At 26.7% G+C, this 22756-nt stretch overlaps 4 protein-coding genes across 5 annotated transcripts; 2 read left to right on the forward strand and 2 right to left on the reverse strand.

Moving 5' to 3' along the window:
* Positions 1-268: 268 nt before the first annotated feature.
* Positions 269-2084, reverse strand: LOC112591871 (beta-1,4-glucuronyltransferase 1-like). The gene is made up of 4 exons (XM_025335807.1): positions 1984-2084; positions 1040-1902; positions 629-782; positions 269-569 (listed from the first exon to the last, which is right to left on the reverse strand). The coding sequence occupies exons 1-4, from the start codon at positions 2002-2004 to the stop codon at positions 381-383; spliced, it is 1227 nt and encodes a 408-aa protein (XP_025191592.1). The 5' UTR covers positions 2005-2084; the 3' UTR covers positions 269-380.
* On the reverse strand, positions 2017-2409 carry LOC112598041 (APOPT family protein CG14806, mitochondrial). Its single transcript, XM_025344361.1, has one exon. It carries the CDS (start codon positions 2407-2409, stop codon positions 2017-2019), a length of 393 nt encoding a protein of 130 aa, XP_025200146.1.
* A 3259-nt stretch (positions 2410-5668) lies between these two features.
* On the forward strand, positions 5669-15232 carry LOC112601668 (THO complex subunit 2). 2 transcript variants are annotated; one of them, XM_025349439.1, is made up of 30 exons: positions 5669-5852; positions 5929-6008; positions 6198-6286; positions 6496-6624; positions 6689-6801; positions 6872-7244; positions 7314-7454; positions 7517-7689; positions 7751-7949; positions 8042-8205; positions 8319-8505; positions 8589-8860; positions 8921-9038; positions 9104-9283; positions 9582-9746; positions 9810-10091; positions 10480-10593; positions 10658-10849; positions 10923-11183; positions 11252-11509; positions 11569-11716; positions 11784-11871; positions 11934-12060; positions 12145-12301; positions 13003-13043; positions 13541-13690; positions 13759-13816; positions 14549-14613; positions 14697-14752; positions 15114-15232. In XM_025349439.1, exons 1-30 carry the CDS (start codon positions 5809-5811, stop codon positions 15139-15141), a joined length of 4452 nt encoding a protein of 1483 aa, XP_025205224.1. In that variant the 5' UTR covers positions 5669-5808; the 3' UTR covers positions 15142-15232. The 2 variants fall into 2 exon arrangements, with proteins under 2 accessions (XP_025205224.1, XP_025205307.1); XM_025349522.1 differs by lacking the exons at positions 5669-5852; positions 5929-6008 and having other exon boundaries at positions 6253-6286; positions 11635-11716.
* A 3118-nt stretch (positions 15233-18350) lies between these two features.
* On the forward strand, positions 18351-22301 carry LOC112601811 (probable cytochrome P450 6a13). Its single transcript, XM_025349640.1, has 4 exons — positions 18351-19445; positions 19736-19957; positions 21596-21847; positions 21954-22301. The coding sequence occupies exons 1-4, from the start codon at positions 18569-18571 to the stop codon at positions 22118-22120; spliced, it is 1518 nt and encodes a 505-aa protein (XP_025205425.1). The 5' UTR covers positions 18351-18568; the 3' UTR covers positions 22121-22301.
* The last annotated feature ends 455 nt before the right edge of the window (positions 22302-22756 follow it).

The following is a 22756-nucleotide window of genomic DNA, read 5'->3' on the forward strand; positions in this document are numbered from 1 at the left end:
AGGATTTATTTATTTTCATTTTTTGTTACATATATTAAAAGTGTTTGTGCAATACCAGATAAAAATGATACTAATGGATTTAGTATTGTTATCGGTCTCCAAAAATTGATATTATAATATATAAATCTTATATTATTTACATAAACATTGTATTATTTATTTGTTTAAAATTCTAAATGTGCAATAAATAATAAATATTTTTTAATACTATTTAGAAAAACATTAATTAAAAATGTTGAAATATAACATATTTTTATCTGAATTTAAATTATCTTTGATCAGCACATTACGTACTTATTAAATTTCAAATAACAAATTCATACAAATGCCAAACATATTGCGAGTAAAATTAGAAAAATATAACAAAATAATTTTTTGATTCATAAATAATGGCTTAGTAAATATCGTGCAGCTATTTCTTTTTTAAATTTTGTGAATAATGCTAAATTTTCTGCATACTGAATTTCTCGATAGTTTGATTTCTTTTTCTGTGTTGCAAAATTATGCTGAAAGGTAAAAATATTAGCAAGTACTTCAAATTGATATTTAGCTGCAAACATCTCGTACACCTGAAAATAAATAAGCACAGCATTAGTAAATATAAAAATGTATGTTTTTAAAAGTTAACCTGTGAGTTCCGTGTGTAACCGTATCCAATGAACCGTTCGTCATAACTTGGAACGTTGTTTAATGATACATAAAATGGTTCATAATATAATTGATACTTGGGTACTTTATGACTTATGTGTATACCATTATATTTTTTTGAACTTTTTTCAAACCTAAAAATAAAATAATTAGGTAAGGCAAATTGAACCATGATTTCATAAACCACAAAGAAGTTCTACAGTAGTTAAAGATGAGTATAAAGAATTAGTAAACTTTATTTATTTTGTTAATAAATACTAAATTTAAGTATATAAATAAAATATCAAGTATACAAATATATTATAGGTTACTACGGGATTGAGAACTGAACATTATAATGAATAAATTATTTACTATGGTTAGGTAAGCTAAATATATATTAAATACATACATCAAAAAGTTGGTTGGCATTTGGTTTAATTTAAAGACTTCCATGTGGAAATATCTTGCAAGCCCAGTAGATTTTAATTTTATTAACTCTGTAATATTTTTTGGCGGGATTGCTGTTTTATGAACCTCATATGTAGGTAAAACATATACACATTTTAAACATTTTGGTCTTTCTGACAAAAATGTGTTAAGTAAAATTGCTGAATCAATACTAGGAATAATATCAATATCTGTAACAAACGCATAATGAGTTTGACAATTTAAGCGAGCTAGATTTCTCATATGATTTTGAGGGTAAGGCATGCGAATTCTCCATCGTTTAAGAGTTTCTGGTAATAGCTTCATTAAATTTGATAATACAGTCATTGGATCCTGGTGACATGGTAACTGATCTGTTGTAAAACCTGACTGAACAGATTGAGGAAATTGATTTGCAGGTAGGGCAAGATGAAAAGTAACTGTTTGACGAATTGATCGATAACATCGTCGTAAAAATCTTACATAATCTTGTACATAATATAATTCTTCACCAGCTACATAAATTGCAATCGATATTGATCCATTCCAATTTTTTGCTAGTTCTACAATAGAATACAATCTATCTACTGAACATTGCGTAGCTAAACAAACCATTCCGCTTGGTTTTTGTTCTGCTATTATCACATTGTCAAATGTCTTAACCATACGTCTACTATCCCATCGGCCATTAGACAGTGTAAGATGAAAATAAGAAGTGTTTGATTTCTCATCACCACAATCTTTTGATAAGGAACTTGCTTTAAGTATTGTAAGTGAAAGGTAAATGTTATACAATAATAACACAAAAAGAATATGAAGAATGAAAGTAGAATAGCGGTTTATGCCCTATAATAACAAATGTATAAATACAGTTATTGAATAAGTAAAATAATTTATTAGACAAACTTAAGTAGGTACTTGACTTACAAATGATTTTATAAAACGCATTCTAATATATAATTAAAATTTAAACATCTTAATCCACTGAATTGCTTTGAATATATTTCTATTCATCATTAAACGTACAATTGAAATATTTTTTTTATACCATTCAAAGTTATAAGTCATATGTGTTTTCCAATTTCTGTCTAAAAAATCTTTATAAAATTCAGACATTTGATCGGCCGTGGCTGTTGAAATGCCCTTGTCGGATAAACATTTTTTATATGCTTCCCTTTCTTTTATAAATCTCAGATTATGGTTAGTCCAAAATTCATGATTCCATTTTGCTACTTCAATTCGCTTAAGCCGCAATTTGCGTTCGACTAGAGCCTCGTGTTTTGGTATATGATATTTAATTGGTCTCAGATTCGATACTGGATCTGGAGGACCAACTGAATCGACATTGTTCATTGTCCTAAGTAAACAATACAAAAAAAATGTAGGCTATTAAGAGTACAAAAATTAAATATAAAATAATATTAGCAGATACCTTAGACTTTAAACACATTTATAATACAAAATACTATATACTATGATTTTATTTGATGAGTAATACTACTTAACTAAAATATAATATACTGTGACATAAAATTGCAGAGAAAAAGAAAAATTTTCAGTATTATTACTCAAGATCAAGTATTTAACCATTGATAATTAACCTAACCTTATCTTAGTCTGATAAGTGTGTTGTATATTATCAAATTGGATTAAAACCGAAAATATGACGTATTTGTTCCACTGTCTATTAATAACACTAATTTTACTAGCCAATTCTTCCAATACTTTCTTAAATTAAGGATCCTTGTTCCAAAATCTAAAATTTGTTTATTTCAAATTGATAAATTAGAAGTGGATCAAGAAGGATCAAAGTTTGTTTTGATAAAACGTAAGTTGTTAAACGGGCTAAAACAATATATCGTGTCTACAAAGGGAGAAATTATTTATTTTTTTTGTCAAATATTGGAAATAAATAGATACAATGTCTTTATTTATAAATAATAACCTATTGTAGTTAGCACTTTTTAAAAATTTTTCAAAAAATTATATTTTGTTTGAATAATTTTCTAGTAGGGCAATGCAATTGATTGAACATTAAAAATGAAACTGTATGAAACTGTGTTTGGAGGATTGCAATTTAAAATTAAAACTATAATTTTATTTTTGATTAGGTATGTTAAACTACTAAAAATAGTTACTTTAAAATGTTATTGATTAATAATTAGTACCTATAAACAATATAAACAAAATCGCAAAGAACATAATAATAATAAATATCTACGCACACATTTTCCAACGAAAATTGTATAAGTTATACAGACTTAGAGATTGCTTGATTTAATTAACCATAATTTCGGACAGATGGGAGTATATGTTTAACATTATATTATGAAAAATTATTTTTGTTTGATTATGGTTTTTTTAAACTTTTTCGTAAAATATATATATATATACTACAGGTTCTTAGTATTGATTTAATGATTTATGCATTGCATAATAGAAGATTATGAATAATGTTTAAAAACAAATGACAACCATTAACTGTAACTTGTATGAAAAAAAAAATTATACAAAATTGATGAGGGTTATTTAAGTTGTATTCATATATAATAGGTAATAAAAATGTGTCTAATGTTGAATTAAAGTATAAAAAAAACGACATCGTTTTTTTCACTAAAATGTAGGTTATTATTACACTGATGTAATGATGTATACAGCTGTATTATAAACAATAATTTGGAAATTCTTTTTCCTCTCGTTATTGATGAACGTTAGAATTATGTAATGTACGATTTGTTTAAAAATTATAATTTATAACTTACAATCTAAATAATGAGAAGGGAAAAAACATTTCCATTGATGTACAAATAATTAATACAATATATTTGAAAATAGGTACATTTAAACATAGTGTATATTATGTAAAAATAAATGGGTTTTTTAATATTTAATATGATTATTCAAAATATAAAATACTGAATTTCCGACGGATTAAATTTAGTCCAATATCAGTAATATCACTATAATATAGTCATAATACTCATTTTATGTAGTATAATTCTTTCAAGAGGTTCTAAGTACCTTTATTTCAATCACCACTTCTACAGACAATGCGCAAATAGCGAATTTCTTGAAGAATATTTTACAATAATTATTATTCGTTGGATTACACTATTGTTACATTGGGGCATTGTCGCATTGAGTAGTTATTACTACTCAACTGGAATTCAAATACTACTTTTATATAAACTACTAGTTGGAATACAAAAAAAGTAAACTTTTTGTCAATGAGAAGAGCGTATTGCAGATGTAAGTAATATAGAATGATGATAATCTTTCTTGGGCGGTTCCAAATGATCAGTTATGGGTAGGCTTGCCGTTCGTCCCGGTGTCCCGGCAGGTCATTAATTTTGTCCCGGTTTTAAGAGGACGTCGCAACCCCTTGTGTTGTTTCCGTCTTACGCACGTACGACATGGTCAATTTTTGTTCATCAGTTTCAATAGTGTACTTTTAGTTTTGATATTAGAGTGAATCAAACTTTTAGGCAAGAATATTATCTGTGTTCCCTCGTTAGTTTTTTCACGATATTTTAATTTTTAAATGAATTATGATCATTTTTTATGTATTTATATGTTTCATACTTATAACTCACTTAAAAAATAAAATACCTACCGTAAAAAACCAACGAGAAAACACAGATAATGTTCTTCTATAAACATTTGATAATAGGTCAATTCATTTTAATATCAAAACTAAAAGTACACTATTGAAAATGGCGAATGAAAATGTATTATGTAGTACGTGTGTAAGACGGAGACAATACATGCGAGTACGATTGATGTCCCGGTTTGGTGATTTTAAAATCTGGCAACCCTAGCTATGGGGAAATATTTTTTTTTTTTTAAATAATTGTACTTTGATTACTTGGTAACGATATCATAATATAATATTTAAGACAATATAAATTAGTACATTCTCTTTGTATTTTGTAATACATTTTATATAGAAAAATTAACAATAATTAATGCATAATAATATAACATTTTTTATACATTTAATCACATTGGTATCACGAAATTCACAAAAAAAGGTAAACCATTAACAAATAAAATTGAGATAGGGCGATAAAACATACCACAAGGAATAACACTTGTGCACATTTATTTTCAATATAAAATTTATCAGAGTTTTGATAAAATTAAAATTAATTAATTGAGACAACTTTAAGCTCACAACGAATAAATCAACAATTTTGATATTGATATAGCGTCAACATTGATAAAAAAAAATAAATATATTTATGCTATATAGGTGCGTGGCTTACTACATAAAAATAAAAAAAAAACAGTAACTTCGGCTGTTGATAGATTTAAGATAAATTTTAATAATTTTATCCACTTTGACTATAGTACTGTGTCTTGACGCTTTTGACCGTAAAATTAATTTAAAAATACAAACTATTAAAGTTATAAGATACTATTATCTTTTTTATACATCGTACTTAAAAATCACTTTAAATTACAACCTCTTTGAATTGATTATCAACCGCGTGTGTTTTAAAGTAAAAACCACTGTTTTGTTTTTTTCCGCCACGATTATTAGCACAAGGTTTGTTTTCTTTGCACTTCATTGTTTTATCTTTATTTTACTATAAATGATAAAATTGTAATTTTTTATTATTTCTTATACGTTTTGAATTTTAATTCATTTCGATAATTTATACTTAATATTTTAATTTAAATGGTGAATATTGAAATGTTTCCGTTCTAGATACTTCGTTTTGTTCAAAATTTAAATTTAAACACATAAAGATGGACAAGTTTGAAGGTTGGGGTATAACCGAAAAAACTGAATTGTATGTAATTTTTTTTATGTTTATAAAAATTAGTAGTTTCGAAATTGATTTTATTTTAATTTTTACTCTGTTTTAGTTTGTCAAAATGTCATGAATTTATTAAAAATTCTAAATCAGAATTTTCATTAACATTTACCTCTAATGGCAATCCTACTGGTATGTTTATAAACAAAGTATTTTAAATTTAGTTTTATATTCAAATTTACTTTTGTATTATATTATTCAAAATAAATATTAACATCCGGGTTTTCTGTTTAATAATCTGTTTAGGTGCAGATTACATGTTAATATAATTTTAAACTCATTCATTTTTTTATTATTAATGTTGTAATCTATTATTTTCAGATTTGGCCAAAGCTATTCTTTCATTATTAATAGCATGTATTAAAGGAAAAATTAAAACAAATTTAGGTTTATCTATTTTAAGTGATTTAGTAAGTATAACATTTGTTTAACTTATATAAAATTTTCTTTTATTCTCCCTCCAAAATTAATCATTAATTATATGTATTTGTCTGTCATAATTCAATTTTGTCAATGCATTTATATATTTTATTTATAAATTTTAGCTTGGTAATATTATATTTAAGAATATTTTGTATGAATTGAATTTGTTATTGATAATTTGCATTACATTTTTCAGTGTTCCAATGCAGAAATAGCTTCTGTAGTAATGGATGTCTTTAATTACTTAGATACTGAAACAGCCCTTTCAGATAATGGAGGACCAGAAAGAGAACATTTTGGAAGTTTTGTCAAGGAATCACAAAAGGTTAATACCAATTTTTAATTAATTTTTAATAACTAATTCAATAAAACATTTTTCTTTTTTTTAGTTATTGACTGACAAATTACTTAAGGAACGGTTAGAAATTGACTCATTAAAAGACATTAAGTTATTAAATAATATTTTTTCTACAAAATTTATTAAAATCAAAACTAAACTTTTGTAAGTTGTTATTTTTTCTAATTAAATCTGTCTAGTATCTATAAACTCATTTACTACTTTTAATTTTTAGCTATAAACAGCGAAAATATAATTTATTTCGTGAAGAATCTGAAGGCTACTCTAAACTAATTACAGAATTAAATTCTGATAATATGGATCCTAAAGTCATGATTGAAATTATTAAATCATTAATTGGTTGTTTCAACTTGGATCCGAATCGTGTGTTAGATATCATTTTAGATTCATTTGAACACCATACAGATAATAAAGCCGAACATTTTTTTATTCCATTACTACGTGATTATATGCCTGATTCACAAAGACTTACTGAAGTATTGGCATTTAAATTACGACAAGTGAATAATTTAACTCGCTCATCTTACAGATTGATTGCTTTTTTGATACAATTCAATTTAATTGGACTGGATAACATTTATCCTTGGGTAAATTGAACTATGGTTATATTATAATATGTTTTAGTTGTATGTCACTAATTTTTTTTTTTTTTTTAGTTAACTCCAGATGATAAAGATATTAAAACCAATTGGGAAAATGATATAAAAAATGGACAAGATTATTTGAGGAAAGCTTCTAGTATGATTGTAACAAAAGCACCAGAATCTGAAACTGTTGATGATAATATTCAGCCTAAAGTATGTTTCAATTTTTTTAAATTATTATCTGTGTGTTATATATTTTAGTTTTACAATTTTAGCCTGAAGAAAATCAAAAATTTTGTTTGTGTGAAGCTATGTTAGAAATTGGGGATTGGAATACTGCTCAAGTATTAATTAAAAGATTTCCAGAATATTATGCTGTAGAGTATCCTCCTATTGGTGATGCACTTTGCTCTCTTATAAATCAAGTCATTAAACCTGTTTATAATCAGTAAGTGTTATTATTTTATATACAATTTACTTGTTGTTAACTGTCGTTTAATATATTTTAGGGTTTTTAATCTTCATTCAAAAGCTGTAAAATATTCAACTGATATTCAACTAAATTCACGTTCTCTTAACCAAGTTAATACACTAGAAGAATTTCATGATGTAGTTTTACCTATGCTAATAACATTAGGTCCTGGACTACACCGTGATCCTGTTCTTATGTTTAAAATTGTTAGAATTGTTAGAGAAGCATTAACTAATGTAAGTGTTTATAAATTTTATAATTATTATTAAAATATTAATAAAGATTTAAAACAGGTAAATATATTAAATTTTATTTAACTATAATTTAGGAAGGAATAAAAAATAAAGATTATATTCCATCTGAAACCGGTTTTTATTTTGACACTTTGTCTTTATTGGATCGTGTCTTATTGCCTACTCTTTCTTTAGCAGAAGGTAGTAGCATTTCAGAGCATTTGTGGACTTTATTGCAACTTTATCCTTACCACTGCAGGTACTAGCAATTTGTAAAATTAATTTGAAATTGTACTTTTTTTAAATTAATAATTATTAGTTATAGTATTTGGTATATGTATGTATTTTTATTTATTTATTTATTTAAAATAGGTATGCGCTTTATAATAGTTGGAAAAATGATACACATAAATATCATCCAAAATTATTAACAAAAAAAGTTGATGTACAGAAAAAAGCTAGATCTGTAATGAAACGTCTCTGCAAAGATAATACCAAACCATCTAGTCGTGTTATTGGGAAAATATCACATTATGCACCTGGCTACTTATTTGATTATGTAAATACTAAATTTAATACTTTTTAGATAATATTTATTGTTGTTGAACTAAAGTTGATGTTAAATGTTATCATTGTTTTTAGATATTAGGACAAATTCAAGTATTCGATAATTTGGCCAGCATTGTGGTTGAATGCTTAAAATACATGACAAGTTTATCATTTGATGTTCTTGGCTATTGCATTGTGGAAACATTAGGTAAAAGTGGCCAAGATCGAGTGAAACATGATGGTACTTCCATTTCAGTATGGCTTCAAAGTACAGCATCATTTTGTGGTGCCATTTTTAAAAAGCATCCTGTAGAACTTACAGGAATTCTTCAATATGTAGCAAATCAGTTAAAAACAGAAAATAGGTATAAATACAGATCTGGTGATTATTAAAATTATTCACTTATAAATCTAAATTTCTGCAGTTTGGATCTTCTCATACTTAAAGAAATTGTGTTGAGAATGGCTGGTGTTGAAGTTATGGAACAAATAACTCCTGATCAAATTGAAGCTATGTCAGGTGGTGATTATTTGAAAACTGAGGTAAGAAAACATAAATTGTTTTTTATGTTTTTAACTAAAACTTAATTCATATTTTACTATTTTAGGCTGGTTACTACAATCAGATTAGAAATACAAAGAAATCTTCTATTAGACTGAAAGAATCATTATTAGATAATAATTTGGCTGTTGCTTTATGTTTGTTAATTGCTCAACAAAGGCATAGTGTTATTTATAAAGAACATGAATCTATTCATATCAAACTTGCTGGACAGCTCTATGATCAAGTATGATAATTATTAACTAAGCTTATAAATTATTTATACATTTGTCTATAAAGTGGGAGTCTTATTAATATAAGATGTTAACTAAAATGTGTTTATAATTATTAAATAGTGGTGTTGTAAGAGTGGAAATATGATTAATTAATATATTTAATTCCCTCCCCCACTATAAAACTATTACTGACATATTATTTTTTAGTAATATATTACATACTTAATTGTAATATTAAGTCTAGTGTGCTATCTTTTATGTGTATAAGTTTCTAAATATGTAATAAAAATAATAAAATTACCTTTATAGTGTCAAGACACATTGGTTCAATATGGTACATTTTTGGGATCTACATTTTCAATGGAGGAATATATTAATCATTTGCCATCTGTACACGATTTGCTTGATCAACATCATGTTCATATGGATGTAGCATTTTTTTTAGCTAGGCCTATGTTTAATCATTCCATTAATGTAAGTATTATTTATTTTTTCTTTAATTTAAAAATTTAGTTATTTATTTATTATGTATTATAGACTCGTTTTGATACTTTACGCAAAGCTGATCCCAATGCCAAAAAATCATTAGCTATTAGGCAAACAAAATATGCAGAAGCTCATAAAGAAGTGATGTCATCTATTGTTAAATCTGTTGTTCCACTCCATCCTGAAAAAGTATGGGAAGATGTATCACCTGGATTTTTAGTTACATTTTGGTCATTGACTTTATATGATTTATGTGTTCCAAATGAAGCCTACAAACGAGAAATAAATAAACTTAAAGCTCAGTCTTCAGCTATGGGAGATTCAAAACAAGCAGTGAGTCTTATTCAAATTGTATATATTATATATTTTAACGTTAATTAAAAAGTATTTTGTTTAATTAGAGGTTTGGAAACTAGTTTTATTGTCTAGTATGCTGTTATAAGAAACATTATAATATTATGTATTAATAATTAACTATTTTTGTTTATATTAAAGTCCATTACCACTTGTCCTATTAAATACTTATGAGTATTACTAAAGTTAGGAATGTTTATAGGATTATTGCATCAGCTATCATATTATGAAGAGAACCTGAAACAATAATTTTATATTTAAAAGTATAAAAAAATATATTTATTTTTTAATGAATAGTTTGTTGTTAAGGGTCATTAGTAAGTGTAAATTTAAATATAACCTATTAAATTATAATACATTGTTATAGAGTACTAAAGTAAAAAAGGAACAAGAACGATTAGGAATTACCATTGCTAAATTGAATGATGAAAAAAAAAAACAACAAGAGCATGTTGAAAAAATATTCTTTATGTTGAATCAAGTAAAAAATTTGTTTACTATTATTTATTTATTTTTTTCTAAAACATATGTTAATGCATTTTCAGGAAAAAGATTCCTGGTTTTTATCTCGTTCAGCTAAAGCAGCTAAAAATGAGACTATTACACAGTTTTTACAGTTGTGTTTATTTCCCCGATGTATTTTTACTCATTCAGATGCTATGTATTGTGCTAAATTTGTTCAAACATTACACTCATTGAAAACTGCTAATTTTTCTACTCTTTTATGCTATGATAGAGTAAGTAAATATTGAGTATTTAAAACTTAAAATAATATAAACTATTCAAGTAATATTTTCATATTTATTTTAGTTATTTTGTGATATAACATATTCAGTTACACTATGCACAGAAAATGAAGCACATCGTTATGGTATATTTCTTAATGAAATGTTAAAGAATGTTACTCGTTGGCATTCAACCAAAGATATATTTGAAAAAGAATGTGCTACTTATCCTGGCTTTGTGACTAAGTGTAAGAATAGCGATCAATTGGTTCAATCTAGTAATGATCATGTAGGATATGAAAACTTCAGGCATGTTTGTCATAAATGGCATTACAAGATTACTAAAGTAAGTTGAATCAAATGAAGAATTTTTTTTAAAATGTAAATATATAAAATATTTATTTTGTTTATTAGGCCATGATGGTTTGTTTAGAGTCTAAGGATTATGTACAAATTCGTAACTCATTGATTATTCTCATTAAAATTGTAAATCATTTTCCTGTTCTGGCAAAATTAGCCACATTAATTGAAAAAAAGGTAGAAAAGGTTAGAGAGGATGAAAAAGATAAACGACAAGATCTCTATACTTTAGCAACGTCTTATTGTGGACTACTCAAAGGTAGAGCTAGTCAGTTTCTCAAGGATAGTGATTTCCATCTAGTTCACGAAAAGGTATAATTATTTTTTCAACTTATATGAATTGTTTATTAAAATGTAATACATTTTAATAGGTAAGTCAAATAAAAAACATTGTTGATAATAAGTCTGATGTTACAAAAAATAATCAATCTATTAAGAAAAAAGATGAAGATACAGTTCCTGAAGCCAAAACTCCACCACTGCCTGTTATTAAAGTTATTAATGGAACATCATCAACAGGTAAATACAAAATTTATTAATTTTTAATTTTTTGTATTTTATTCTTAGTTATATATTCATATTATAGAATGGGTTGAAGCTGAGAAGAAGGTTATTGATAACAAAGTAAAAACAGACAAACGGCCTATCAAAATCTTAAATGCTGAAAAAGTCAAGTGAGTCTTAAAATCCTAAACTCATTTAAAATTGTTATCTTAATATTTTAATATTTCTTTAGTGAAAAAGCTATAGTACAAGAGAATATCACCGACATATTAAAGGAAGAAAAATCTGATGAATCAAATGAGAAGAAAAGAGATAAACGACAAAGAGATGATAATATTGACAGAGTTAAAGATTCTTATGCAAGTTTATAATTTTTACTATTTTAGAACTCAATATATTTATAGTATAGTTTATGATTTTTTGTTGTTTATTTTATTAATTAGAATGATGGAACTAAGACACAAGTACTTACTGCTGGTACAGGTGGTCAGTCTGCCAATAGTCATAATAAAGTTCAGATCCCGAGGATTAATTTAGCACAAATGTCTGTTTGTGTTGTAGATGCGGCAAGTAATGGTTCTCACGCTGCTGAAGAAAAAGGTAAGAGATTTTAATAATAAAAATAATTTAAAAAATTTGAATTAATTATATTTTTTTTTTGGTTGCACTAGCTACCTTAAAATTATACATTTAAACTAAATTTATTGTTAAATAGTATAATATATCAAACGGTATCTTAAACATTTTAACTGATAGTTGGTCCATTTAATTTTAATATGTTAAATTTTATAAATCGTTATTTAATTTGGATTAATGCTTATATCCAATAAATAAAATGAATATTGGAAACATTTTATTAATGTTTTAATTTTGAATTTTTATTTGCTTACTTATGATACTTAAATATTTTTTGTAGTATTTATTAATATTTATTCTAATGATTATGTAAATTTCATTACTAAGAGAAAAAATTTAATGAAAATTTGTATACATTTTAAAATTGAATGTTCATTATGTTGACATATTCTTTTACTTAGAAGATTTTAAATTATCCTTTTAAAATGCAAATTTTTTATTGTAATTTAGACAAATTCATAAGGGTCTCCGAGTTAATTAATCATTATTATACTGTAGGTATAGTTTTAAAATAAAGTTTCTATATTCTTATAAACTTAAAATTATGGATATAAGTTTTATTTGTAATTTGTGTATAATGTATTTACTTAGATCATTAAAATTGACTTTTACTATATAAATTAAGTTATATTATACTAAATTTAAATTTTTTTATTTTATTTCAGATATAAAAAGAAAAAAAATGGACACCAGTCCAATTACGAAGGTAAGAACTGAAGTATGGAGCCAACATAATCACAATTCCATTCCTCTTGATATTCACAAAACAAATAATAAGTAGTCTCATCTCTCAAACAAATTGCTCAAGCAGCTTTAATTTATGGTGTTTTGAATGCCACCTGAATGATGTTTCCTCAATAATTTGTCGTTTCTACAATTGTTACTGAAATTTTCGAATATGTATTGAAATTGGTTCATTCAAACACAATGGAACAATGTATAGCTGTTGTAGCTGAATGCCTACTTTCGATGAAGATTGAAGAACGACCTTGTCTTTGATTTACTCTTATTTATCATCCACATTAGTAAATTAAATATTGTTATTCAATCCCTTTAAATAAATAACATTTTGGTTGTTTTCTTGTTTTTGGAGAATAAAAGAAAAGAAATTGTTATCTATAGCTTATATACTTTGGTAATTTGGTATATTTTTTATATTTTGTTATTTTTGGTTTGCATTTTTGTTATCCTTTTAACTCACAGCAACTCATGAAGCATAATCCCGACATTAAATCTGAGACAAATGGATCGTCTTTGATTGAGAAAAAAGATAAGAAGATTAAAAAATCACAATCTACTGATTCAACTTCACTGAAAGAAACTCGTAAAGATCGTAAACTAAGCCGTAAACGAGTATGTTTAATTTAATTAAAAAGACCATAAGTATTGTGATATAAAGTGAAATAATTTTTTTATTTTAGCATGAACGACGTGATGAAACTACACCTGAATTAAAGAGACGCAAAGAAGACGAGAAACGTATGTTAATATTAAAATTTTGAATTTATTATTTTATTTTAGTATTATGTTTTCTCTTTCTAACTAATATGTGACAGAGTCAATTTATGTTCAACAGAACCAATTTTATGTTGTTAGCTTTAATATTAGAGTGCTATTATCAAACTTAAAAAAAATAATATTATGTAGGGCACATTTTAAGTTTTCAGTGATATTTTAATATTAAAATTGTAATATTTTTTAAGGTTATAACTTAAAGTGGTGCGTCAATTATCCGCAATAGTTTTGACTGAGGGGTACAGGTAATTAATGATTAAAAATATAAAATAATTTTGAATTAAAATTTTTTTATGCAATTAGAAATAAAACTAATGTACTGTATGTATGTAATATAAGTATAATATGATAAAATAAATATGTATGTTTTATTAAAATGATAAATAATTTAAATTTAAAACTTAAAATAAAAAATGTAAGTACATTTTTTTTCTCAAAAATTTTGTAGTGTGAATAATAATTGGTTGACCGGATAATTGACGCTTTACTGCACTTATAACTACTAATAGACTTTGAGGTTTTTAAGATAATATTTTTAGTTTTAACTTTTATCATAAGACTCATTCACTTTAAAGGTAATAACACAAATTTGGTTCTACTGAATGTGCATTTCCTATGTTGAGTATGTGTTCAAAAAAAAAAATAAAAAAATATGTTTCTGACATATTATTAATTATAAATTTGTTTTACTAATAGATGTGAAATCATCAGCTGATATTCGTCATGATGATGTGGTGGGTGATAAACATCGATCTAGTAGAGTTAGTATTTTAAATCTTTACTAAATCAATTATAATTAAAAAAAAATATATATTATTAACATGATTTTTTAATCTATTTACAGGAAAAATCTCCTCATCCGAAAGAATGGTCTGAACGAACTGAATCACGCCATAAAAGATATCCTTTTTAATTTTTTATAATCTATTTATAAAATAATCTTTAAGTAACATGACAGTTAAATGGACATTGTTGGTGGATACAAAAATAATTAGTTAAAGTAAAAACCTTTGTCTGAATAGGCAGTTATTACTTTATCAGTTTATAAAAGTGTAAGTATGAGAATGTGTTAATATTCATAATATTTTATTATTATTATGATTGTTGGCCACTTGAGATTATGTTCTTTATGTAAATACTAAGAGCAAACAAAAAAAAATCATTTGTTATCTACTTGTTCAATAATTGAAGTTTATTATTATGGTATTATAGTTTTTAATTTATTTTAATTTCAAATTTTTTCTTAACATTATCATTATACGCACAGGACAGGTGATAAAAGGAAGTAATCGTTTCTTTTCATCGGCTTAAACATAATTATGAATATTGTCGTATAAAATTGTGAATATTTATTGTATTTTAATATTATTTCCATTGTATTTTATCATTTTTATAAATATTTTTTTTTTTTTTTTTTTTTTTTTTTTTTTATTAAAAATTTTTTTTCAATTTTTATTTTTTTTAAAATTGTGTACACTCAATTATTTTAATTTTTATCAATGTAAGTCTTTTAACAGATATTGATATTTGAAATCAGTTATTACAGTTAAAAAAGTGAAAAAATTAAAGTTACTAAAAATCTTATAATAAATTTTAATATAATGTTTAAATTTAAAGAAAATGCATAATACATGTAGCCTGCCAGATTTGGAAGCTGTATTTTATGAGATTATGTTATACTTCTCATAATATTAATATATCTTCTGCTATTACGATCATCACCATGGTTCTAAAGGATTCATAGGTGGTGGACTCAGATTTAAAAGTTGAAACTAAACTACTTGAGATGTGTCACTGACCACTTTGTTAATTGTCACTTTTAGATTGAAGTTCAATTTATTGTATGCCTTTTGTCTATACGTAATATGTGAGCATATTATATCATGTATATATTTTTTTGGAGGTTTTTTTAGGAGAAAATTCTAATTCTAAAACTATTTTTTGCCAGTATTCCTTAATAGATTTTATACCAAACTAGTGTAATATCTTTATATATATTTATATAGATATATATACAAATGAAATGGATTAATGAAATTAGTGGTCTTGGGCTAATTTATTTTTGGGGGCCCTGATTTTACAAAAAAAGTATTTTTATAATAATATATCAATTTTTATTAATTAGTTAAATAAGAAAAATAATTTTTCTCAGACAAAAAATTTACATTACATAGTTGTTATAATAATTTATTAAAAAATAAAATGTAATTAGGTAAGTGTTAAAATATAAAATATATGGTAATAACATAAAAATACAAACAAATGATTATTTAAAATATTTTTTTGTAAATTTACTAGATGCAAAGGTATCTAAAATGTCACAAAATGAGAGACTTTTAAATATGTCATTTTCAATTGACATAATTGTTGTTAATGTGTTCAATTTATCTTCAATCTGTGTTGATCTTAGTCGATTTTTAATTAGAGCCGACTTTAAAAATGAACGTTCTGCTTCACAATTTGTCAACGGTAGGTATTGTCAGGTATAACCACTATAACCTCAATGCAATATAAACATTTGGAAAAACATCAATAAGCTTTCGTTCATAAAGAAGTTTTGTTATAGCACCACAATCGTAAATATTTGAAGAAACTATTTTAATATAGCCTATAGGTAATAATAAAAATTATATATTTCTGTTTTCAAGTTATCATCGAAATCGTTATGGTAAAACTGAATACAGTTATTAAATGAATCAATGTCCGATTCATTGTCAATTTTAAAGTTAACTAAAAATTTGAAATGAGAAAGATGAAGATTATAAGAATTTAATCTTCTGTCAAGTTCAAAAATCAATTTATCTATAATAACAAGGAAAGTATTGACTTCAAACTTTTTTTTCCTACACAAAATAGTTTGATTTTCACATCACATGCATTGTTTGCTTTTACCAACGTTTTTATAGTTTCCTATAATATTTGTACTTACAGTTTGAGTAAAATTATCTAGTGTTAAAATACTTTTCATAGTTATTTCTCTCGTGCAATATAAATTGTCGAAAAGAACAAATTAGGTCACAACCAGACAACCCAGGTTTCTGTATCTTTTCACTAACTTTATTAAATTATTCTAAAATAGTTTGCTACAAGACACACATAAAATCCATATCAAATTTAAAACAATTTTCATTATTGATTTTGCTTCACTATTTATATCAAATTTTTCTTCAATATTATTATTTATATGTTTTAAATGCTCTCACAGATTCAAAATGACAACACCACCTAGTTTAACTCAAACTTTTAAGACTAAATAGTTTTTGATTAACATTTGGACTCAAATTCTTAGTTAAAACGATCCATCTTCGAGGTGAAAACGAAAAATATCATATAGTTTTTGCAAGTATGAAAAACAACTTATTGCTTTTTGATGTGATTCAATAGCACTAACACAAATTAAATTAACCGAATGATCTGTACTAGGAACAAATGTGCAAATGTATTTTTTTTTAATATGAACTTGTAACCCTTCATATTTTATGGACATATTTTCGGCGTTATCAAATGACTGTCTACGGTAATTTTCTAAAGTTAAATTATGTTAAATTAAAAAATTTTTAATTGTATATCTATGATTATAGTAAAGCTGCAAGCCCGTAACATTTTTTTGGGAGGACGTTGGGTTATAGCCCGTTTAGCCCCTCTTAATCCAGCTCTGTGTACATATATATATATACCTACAGTGGATTCCACTTAATGTGACCACCGGTTAACATGGGCATCCGCTTATTGTGGGCAAACATGTCTGGTCCCAATACAAATGTATATTAACAATGTTAAATAAAACCGCGTAATATGGACGTTCGATTCGGTTTATGTGGGCAATTTTTTTTTATCATAGCGTTAGAATATACACATAACTACATAAGTATTTAAAAACGACTAATTTAATCGGGTTTCGTCGTATCTATGAGATTGTGTTTATCGAAAGTAATAAAAAATCATTACCATTCAAACAAACAAATTTCGCCAAAGAGAGACGAAAAAGTGCATTGATTTCTTGCAGAAGTTCTTCGTGCAAGAGGGAAACGAAAATAGTCCGTCTGATAAACTTGAAGCGTGTGCCCATTTTGTCAACCAGATCCATACTCAACAGCTTAGACAACGAAAAATGACAACGTTTTGTATACCTTCTACATCCAAAGATTAATTTTATTTAACATATTATATGTATTTAGTTTTATTTATATACCTAGTAATTATTTAAAATTGTTTTCAATTATATGATAATGCAAATATATTTTTTTATTATAATTTTTTTTTTTATTACTAATTTCAGTTTTTATGGGCAACCGCTTAATGTGGGCAAACAGGGCTGGTTCCAACGTGTCCACATTAAGCGGAATCCATTGTATATATATTATATACCCACGTACCAAGTCAAGTGTAGGCGTATGATGTTATACACCAAATATCTTGATGGCCTTGACAATTTGAACGAGATTTAACTGCGCATATTGTAGTTTTCTGTACTCCCTCCACGACCAAATTTCTACTCGAAAGTGTAGCGTAGATAAAAAGCACACACAATTACGGATAGATGCTTTATAAAGTCTACTCGTGGACGGTAAACTCGGAATTATATTTGACGAGTATTATATTACACAAGCAGTTCTCGCGCGGAGTCGATTCCGAGTAAAATAAATTGAATCATAGCGATATTATCACACGTAAATATTAAAAGAGTATTGAAATTTAAGTTTAGTATTAGTCGCTATGATTTCGTGTTTAATCAGAATTTTGTTCGACATACCCGTTATTACTGCAATCGCCGTCCTCGCGGCGTTTGCTTACTATTATTCGACCAACACGTACCGCAAGTGGATAGAGTTGAACGTACCCCACGACCGACCGTGGCCGCTAGTGGGCAACACAGTGAAGATGATCACTTTGATCGAACACCACTTCACTACTTTTGACAGAATTTATAAACGGTTTTCCGGCGAAAAATACTGCGGTTTCTATCAAATGAAGACGCCGTTTTTGATGATCAGAGATCCAGAATTGATCAATAATATATTGATTAAGGATTTCTCGTACTTCCCAGACCGAGGTTTCCACAAGGACACGGAATTTAATTTAATTGCCAATGGGTTATTCTTCATGGAGGGGCCTAAGTGGAAAGTGATGAGACAGAAACTGAGCCCGGGTTTCACGTCAGGCAAGCTGAAGCTCACCCACAACCAGATAGCAGCGTGCAGTGATGAGCTGATACAATTTATTAAAGCTAAAATGAAAGAAAACGATCAGATCGAAGTCAAGGAGACCATGGGCAAGTACGCAACAGATGTCACTGGTACGTGCGCTTTTGGGTTGAAATTGGACTCTATCAAGAACGAAGATTCCGATTTCCGGTTGTACGCCCAGAAAATACTGAAAATGAATTTCCGGACTTTGTTGGCCGAAACGGTGTCACCGAAAATATTAAAAATGTTGAGGATCGCCGAGTTTTCACCCGAAGCTACTGCATTTTTTAATTCAGCATTTAACGAGGTCATCAAGTACAGGGAGGAAAACGGTATAATCAGAAATGACGTCGCACAGACCTTAATAGAAGCGAGAAAAGAGTTGGTTCTTGGCTCAACCGATAAAGGTAAAGTTAATCACTTCTGAGTTCTGTTGATCTGATAGATTTTCTGTATTACACGAAAATCATAATAGATTATCAATATATTTTAGTACCTAGAATTTCATTAAATACTGAAATCCGGTTAATTATATTTTGTATCTATATTAATATTACCCAGATCTAAAATATCTAATGAATAATATTATTTTTGTGATTTATCGAATCACTGTGATTAAATATTATCTACTAGATGAAATTACGTGTGTCTCTAATTTTAATATATTAGAATAGAGTTTTGATCAATATTATTTTAGATGGATTTACTGAACAGCACATTATTGCGAATGCGATCCAGATGTTTTTTGGTGGTTTTGAACCCGTGTCTTCAGTGTTGAGTTTCTGTTTGTATGAATTAGCGCTGAACCAATACGTCCAGGACAAATTGCGTGACGAAATTATTTCAATATCGAAACAACATGGACAAATAAATAATGATTTTTTGGTGGATCTCCATTACACCGATATGGTTTTAGCAGGTAAATAATATCAGAATATTACTTGATAAATCATTTTATGCTCAAGCAAATTATTCATGTAGATTATTCATGTAGATATCTTACTATATATGTTTATTTCTCAAATGATTGGATTTAATTTATTTTTATATTACGAACTTAATAAATATTATAAGTTGTAGGCAATTTTCGTATTTATTTTTTGTTTCAAGTATAGGTATTTAAAAAAAAAAATTACAATATTGCAAACCTACATGTCGTAAATTTATTTTATAATGTGACCTGACATAAGTATTCTAGGATTACTAGGTACCTATTAAAATAATAATTTTATAAAAAAAATTGATATTAATAAGCTTTCATGTAATAAGAATGATAAATTGTTTATCTAATTAAAACAAAACATGAATATTAACAGTCTTTATTCGTAATGAATAACATTCCGCCAAAAACATCGTGATGAAATTTGCAAAACTCTATCAATTATTGTTTAATGAAAAATAATTAGCTTTCAATAAGCAACCAACACTAACTAGCACTCCCAAATGCTTTCTTTTTTCAAGAAAAATTTTGTTATAATGCTATCAATTAAAAAAAAACATTTCTCAAATCATCTCAAATTCTTCGATAAGTTGCAACTTCCATGTAAAAAACTTTGCAGAAATAACAGCAAAGTCTGTACAGCCAAAAAAAAAATTAAGTCTCAGTAATTAATTCGAATAATTCAGTTAACGGAATTAAAAAAAATATAATACCATCATTATACTCAATAAAATTACCGACGCTACATAACCTGTGCGTTACGTACCTATATCTAACAATAGATAAAAAAAAAGTATATGCTAGATAGCCAACGAAATTATTAATAACCACTCGGTATATACATTTATAATTAGAAATATTGATGGGAAAATTAATTAATCCACCAATACATATAAATTGTTACACATTATTAAGTGTCTATTCCAATACTTAAAATAATACCATCATAGATACCTAGGCTCATAAACCTCTGCGTAAAAATAACATACCTAATCAATAAACTTAAGCTTAAGTCCGGTTTACTCCGAGGGCGTCATTTGAGAAGAGGATCAGAGTGTTCGGCTGCACCCTTTACTTTTAAAATAGTACTAATTGGTTTGCGCCCTGCTGAGATAATGTTCAAAATTAAATCTTCTTAAATGGTTTTTAAGGCGAGTGTGGACTACAAGTGGTGTGTATCATTTTGGTTTATAGATTTTTACGAACTGAACCGGCCTTCATTATAGGTTTCTAAAGAGCTGTGCAAATAAAATTTGTAAGACGTAATTGTACTCAATATCTTCAGACTATAAAATTCTCATTGCTTTAATGAGAACCTTACAAATAGTATTATGATTTGTTTTTTTTTTCAATAGTAGAAATGATTAATGAATGATCAACTTACTCCGACTTAAGAATTCCAATAACAACATTTGCCACACATCGTCCTTATACATCATACGTTTTATCAACGGACACCCAAATTTGATTTTCTCCAATTTTAGTTCTCGTTTTACCATTATATAAAAATGTAAAGGTAATGTAGGTTCTAATGGGTATAATATATAAAAATAATATATAATACATTATAATAAATATCAATATACAAAAACTGTTACCGTTTATTGTGCGTTTTAGAAACGGAACGTATGTACTCAGCAACAAACGCACTGTTTAGAGAAGCTGTGAAGACATATCATGTACCTGGCGACTCGTTGGTAATCGAAAAAGGAACCAAGATCATGATTCCTTTTAACAGTATTCACCGTGATCCAAAGTATTACCCCGATCCGTTAACCTTTGACCCGCAAAGGTTTTCACCGGAAGAAAAAGCAAAACGACAATCCGGTACTTACCTACCGTTTGGCGATGGACCGCGATTTTGCATAGGTATATATTTTATTATTAAGACTCAAGAGTAGTGTTTAATAATGATTTTAAATTTGCTATGTATACCATATTATTTACAAATATTTATATAAAAATCGTTTAATAGGAAAACGATTTGCTGAACTGGAAATGAAAATGGCTCTATCACAAATATTGACAACGTTTCGAGTTTTGCCGTGTGAAAAAACAGAAGTTCCGCTTAAGCTACAAAATGGAACACCTATGATGGTAGCAAAAAACGGCATTTGGTTACGTTTTCAATCCATTTCTTAATGAGTACTTAGCCCTAAGTCTTTAATGACTATATAATTTATATGATTTATAAGATAATAATAATTATTGCAATATGTACTGCTGCCTATACTTTAAAGAGTAGGTATGTCATTTTACAAGTTTACTAACCTATAATGAGTTTGTTTGGAATTGTAATAATACAAACGGCCAAATTGGGATACTTCTTATATCTTATTATTCATAACTACGTAAAAAAAAAATCTCAATTGTTAATCCACTATCGAAAAATTTAAGTACTTTAAGTACTTATGTATGTATAATACCTGTAAGCAATTATTATAATAGTTCGAACACTTGTAGGAAGTTGCCTCCGCTTCTCTCCAAACCTTAGCTAATCATTTTCAAAATTATTATCAATTCCTTCGTATACACTTTAAGAGATTATAAAAATACTTTTAGAAACGGATTTTTTGATATTGAACAATCGATAAATAGAATTTTTATTGGTGCTTACCAAACTTCAAATATTACCACATACCTACCACTGGTATCTGTGTGAATAGTAACTCACGCGATGTTCTACATAAACAGATTTGCAAATATAGATATTAGATACCAAAAACAGTTCATTATGATTTATTTTATACACTCTCTATATGAATCATTTTTGAATAT

The sequence above is a fragment of the Melanaphis sacchari genome, unplaced genomic scaffold (genome assembly GCF_002803265.2).
Source record: "Melanaphis sacchari strain LSU unplaced genomic scaffold, SCAv2.0 Contig0_pilon_pilon, whole genome shotgun sequence".
Lineage (NCBI taxonomy): Eukaryota > Metazoa > Arthropoda > Insecta > Hemiptera > Aphididae > Melanaphis > Melanaphis sacchari.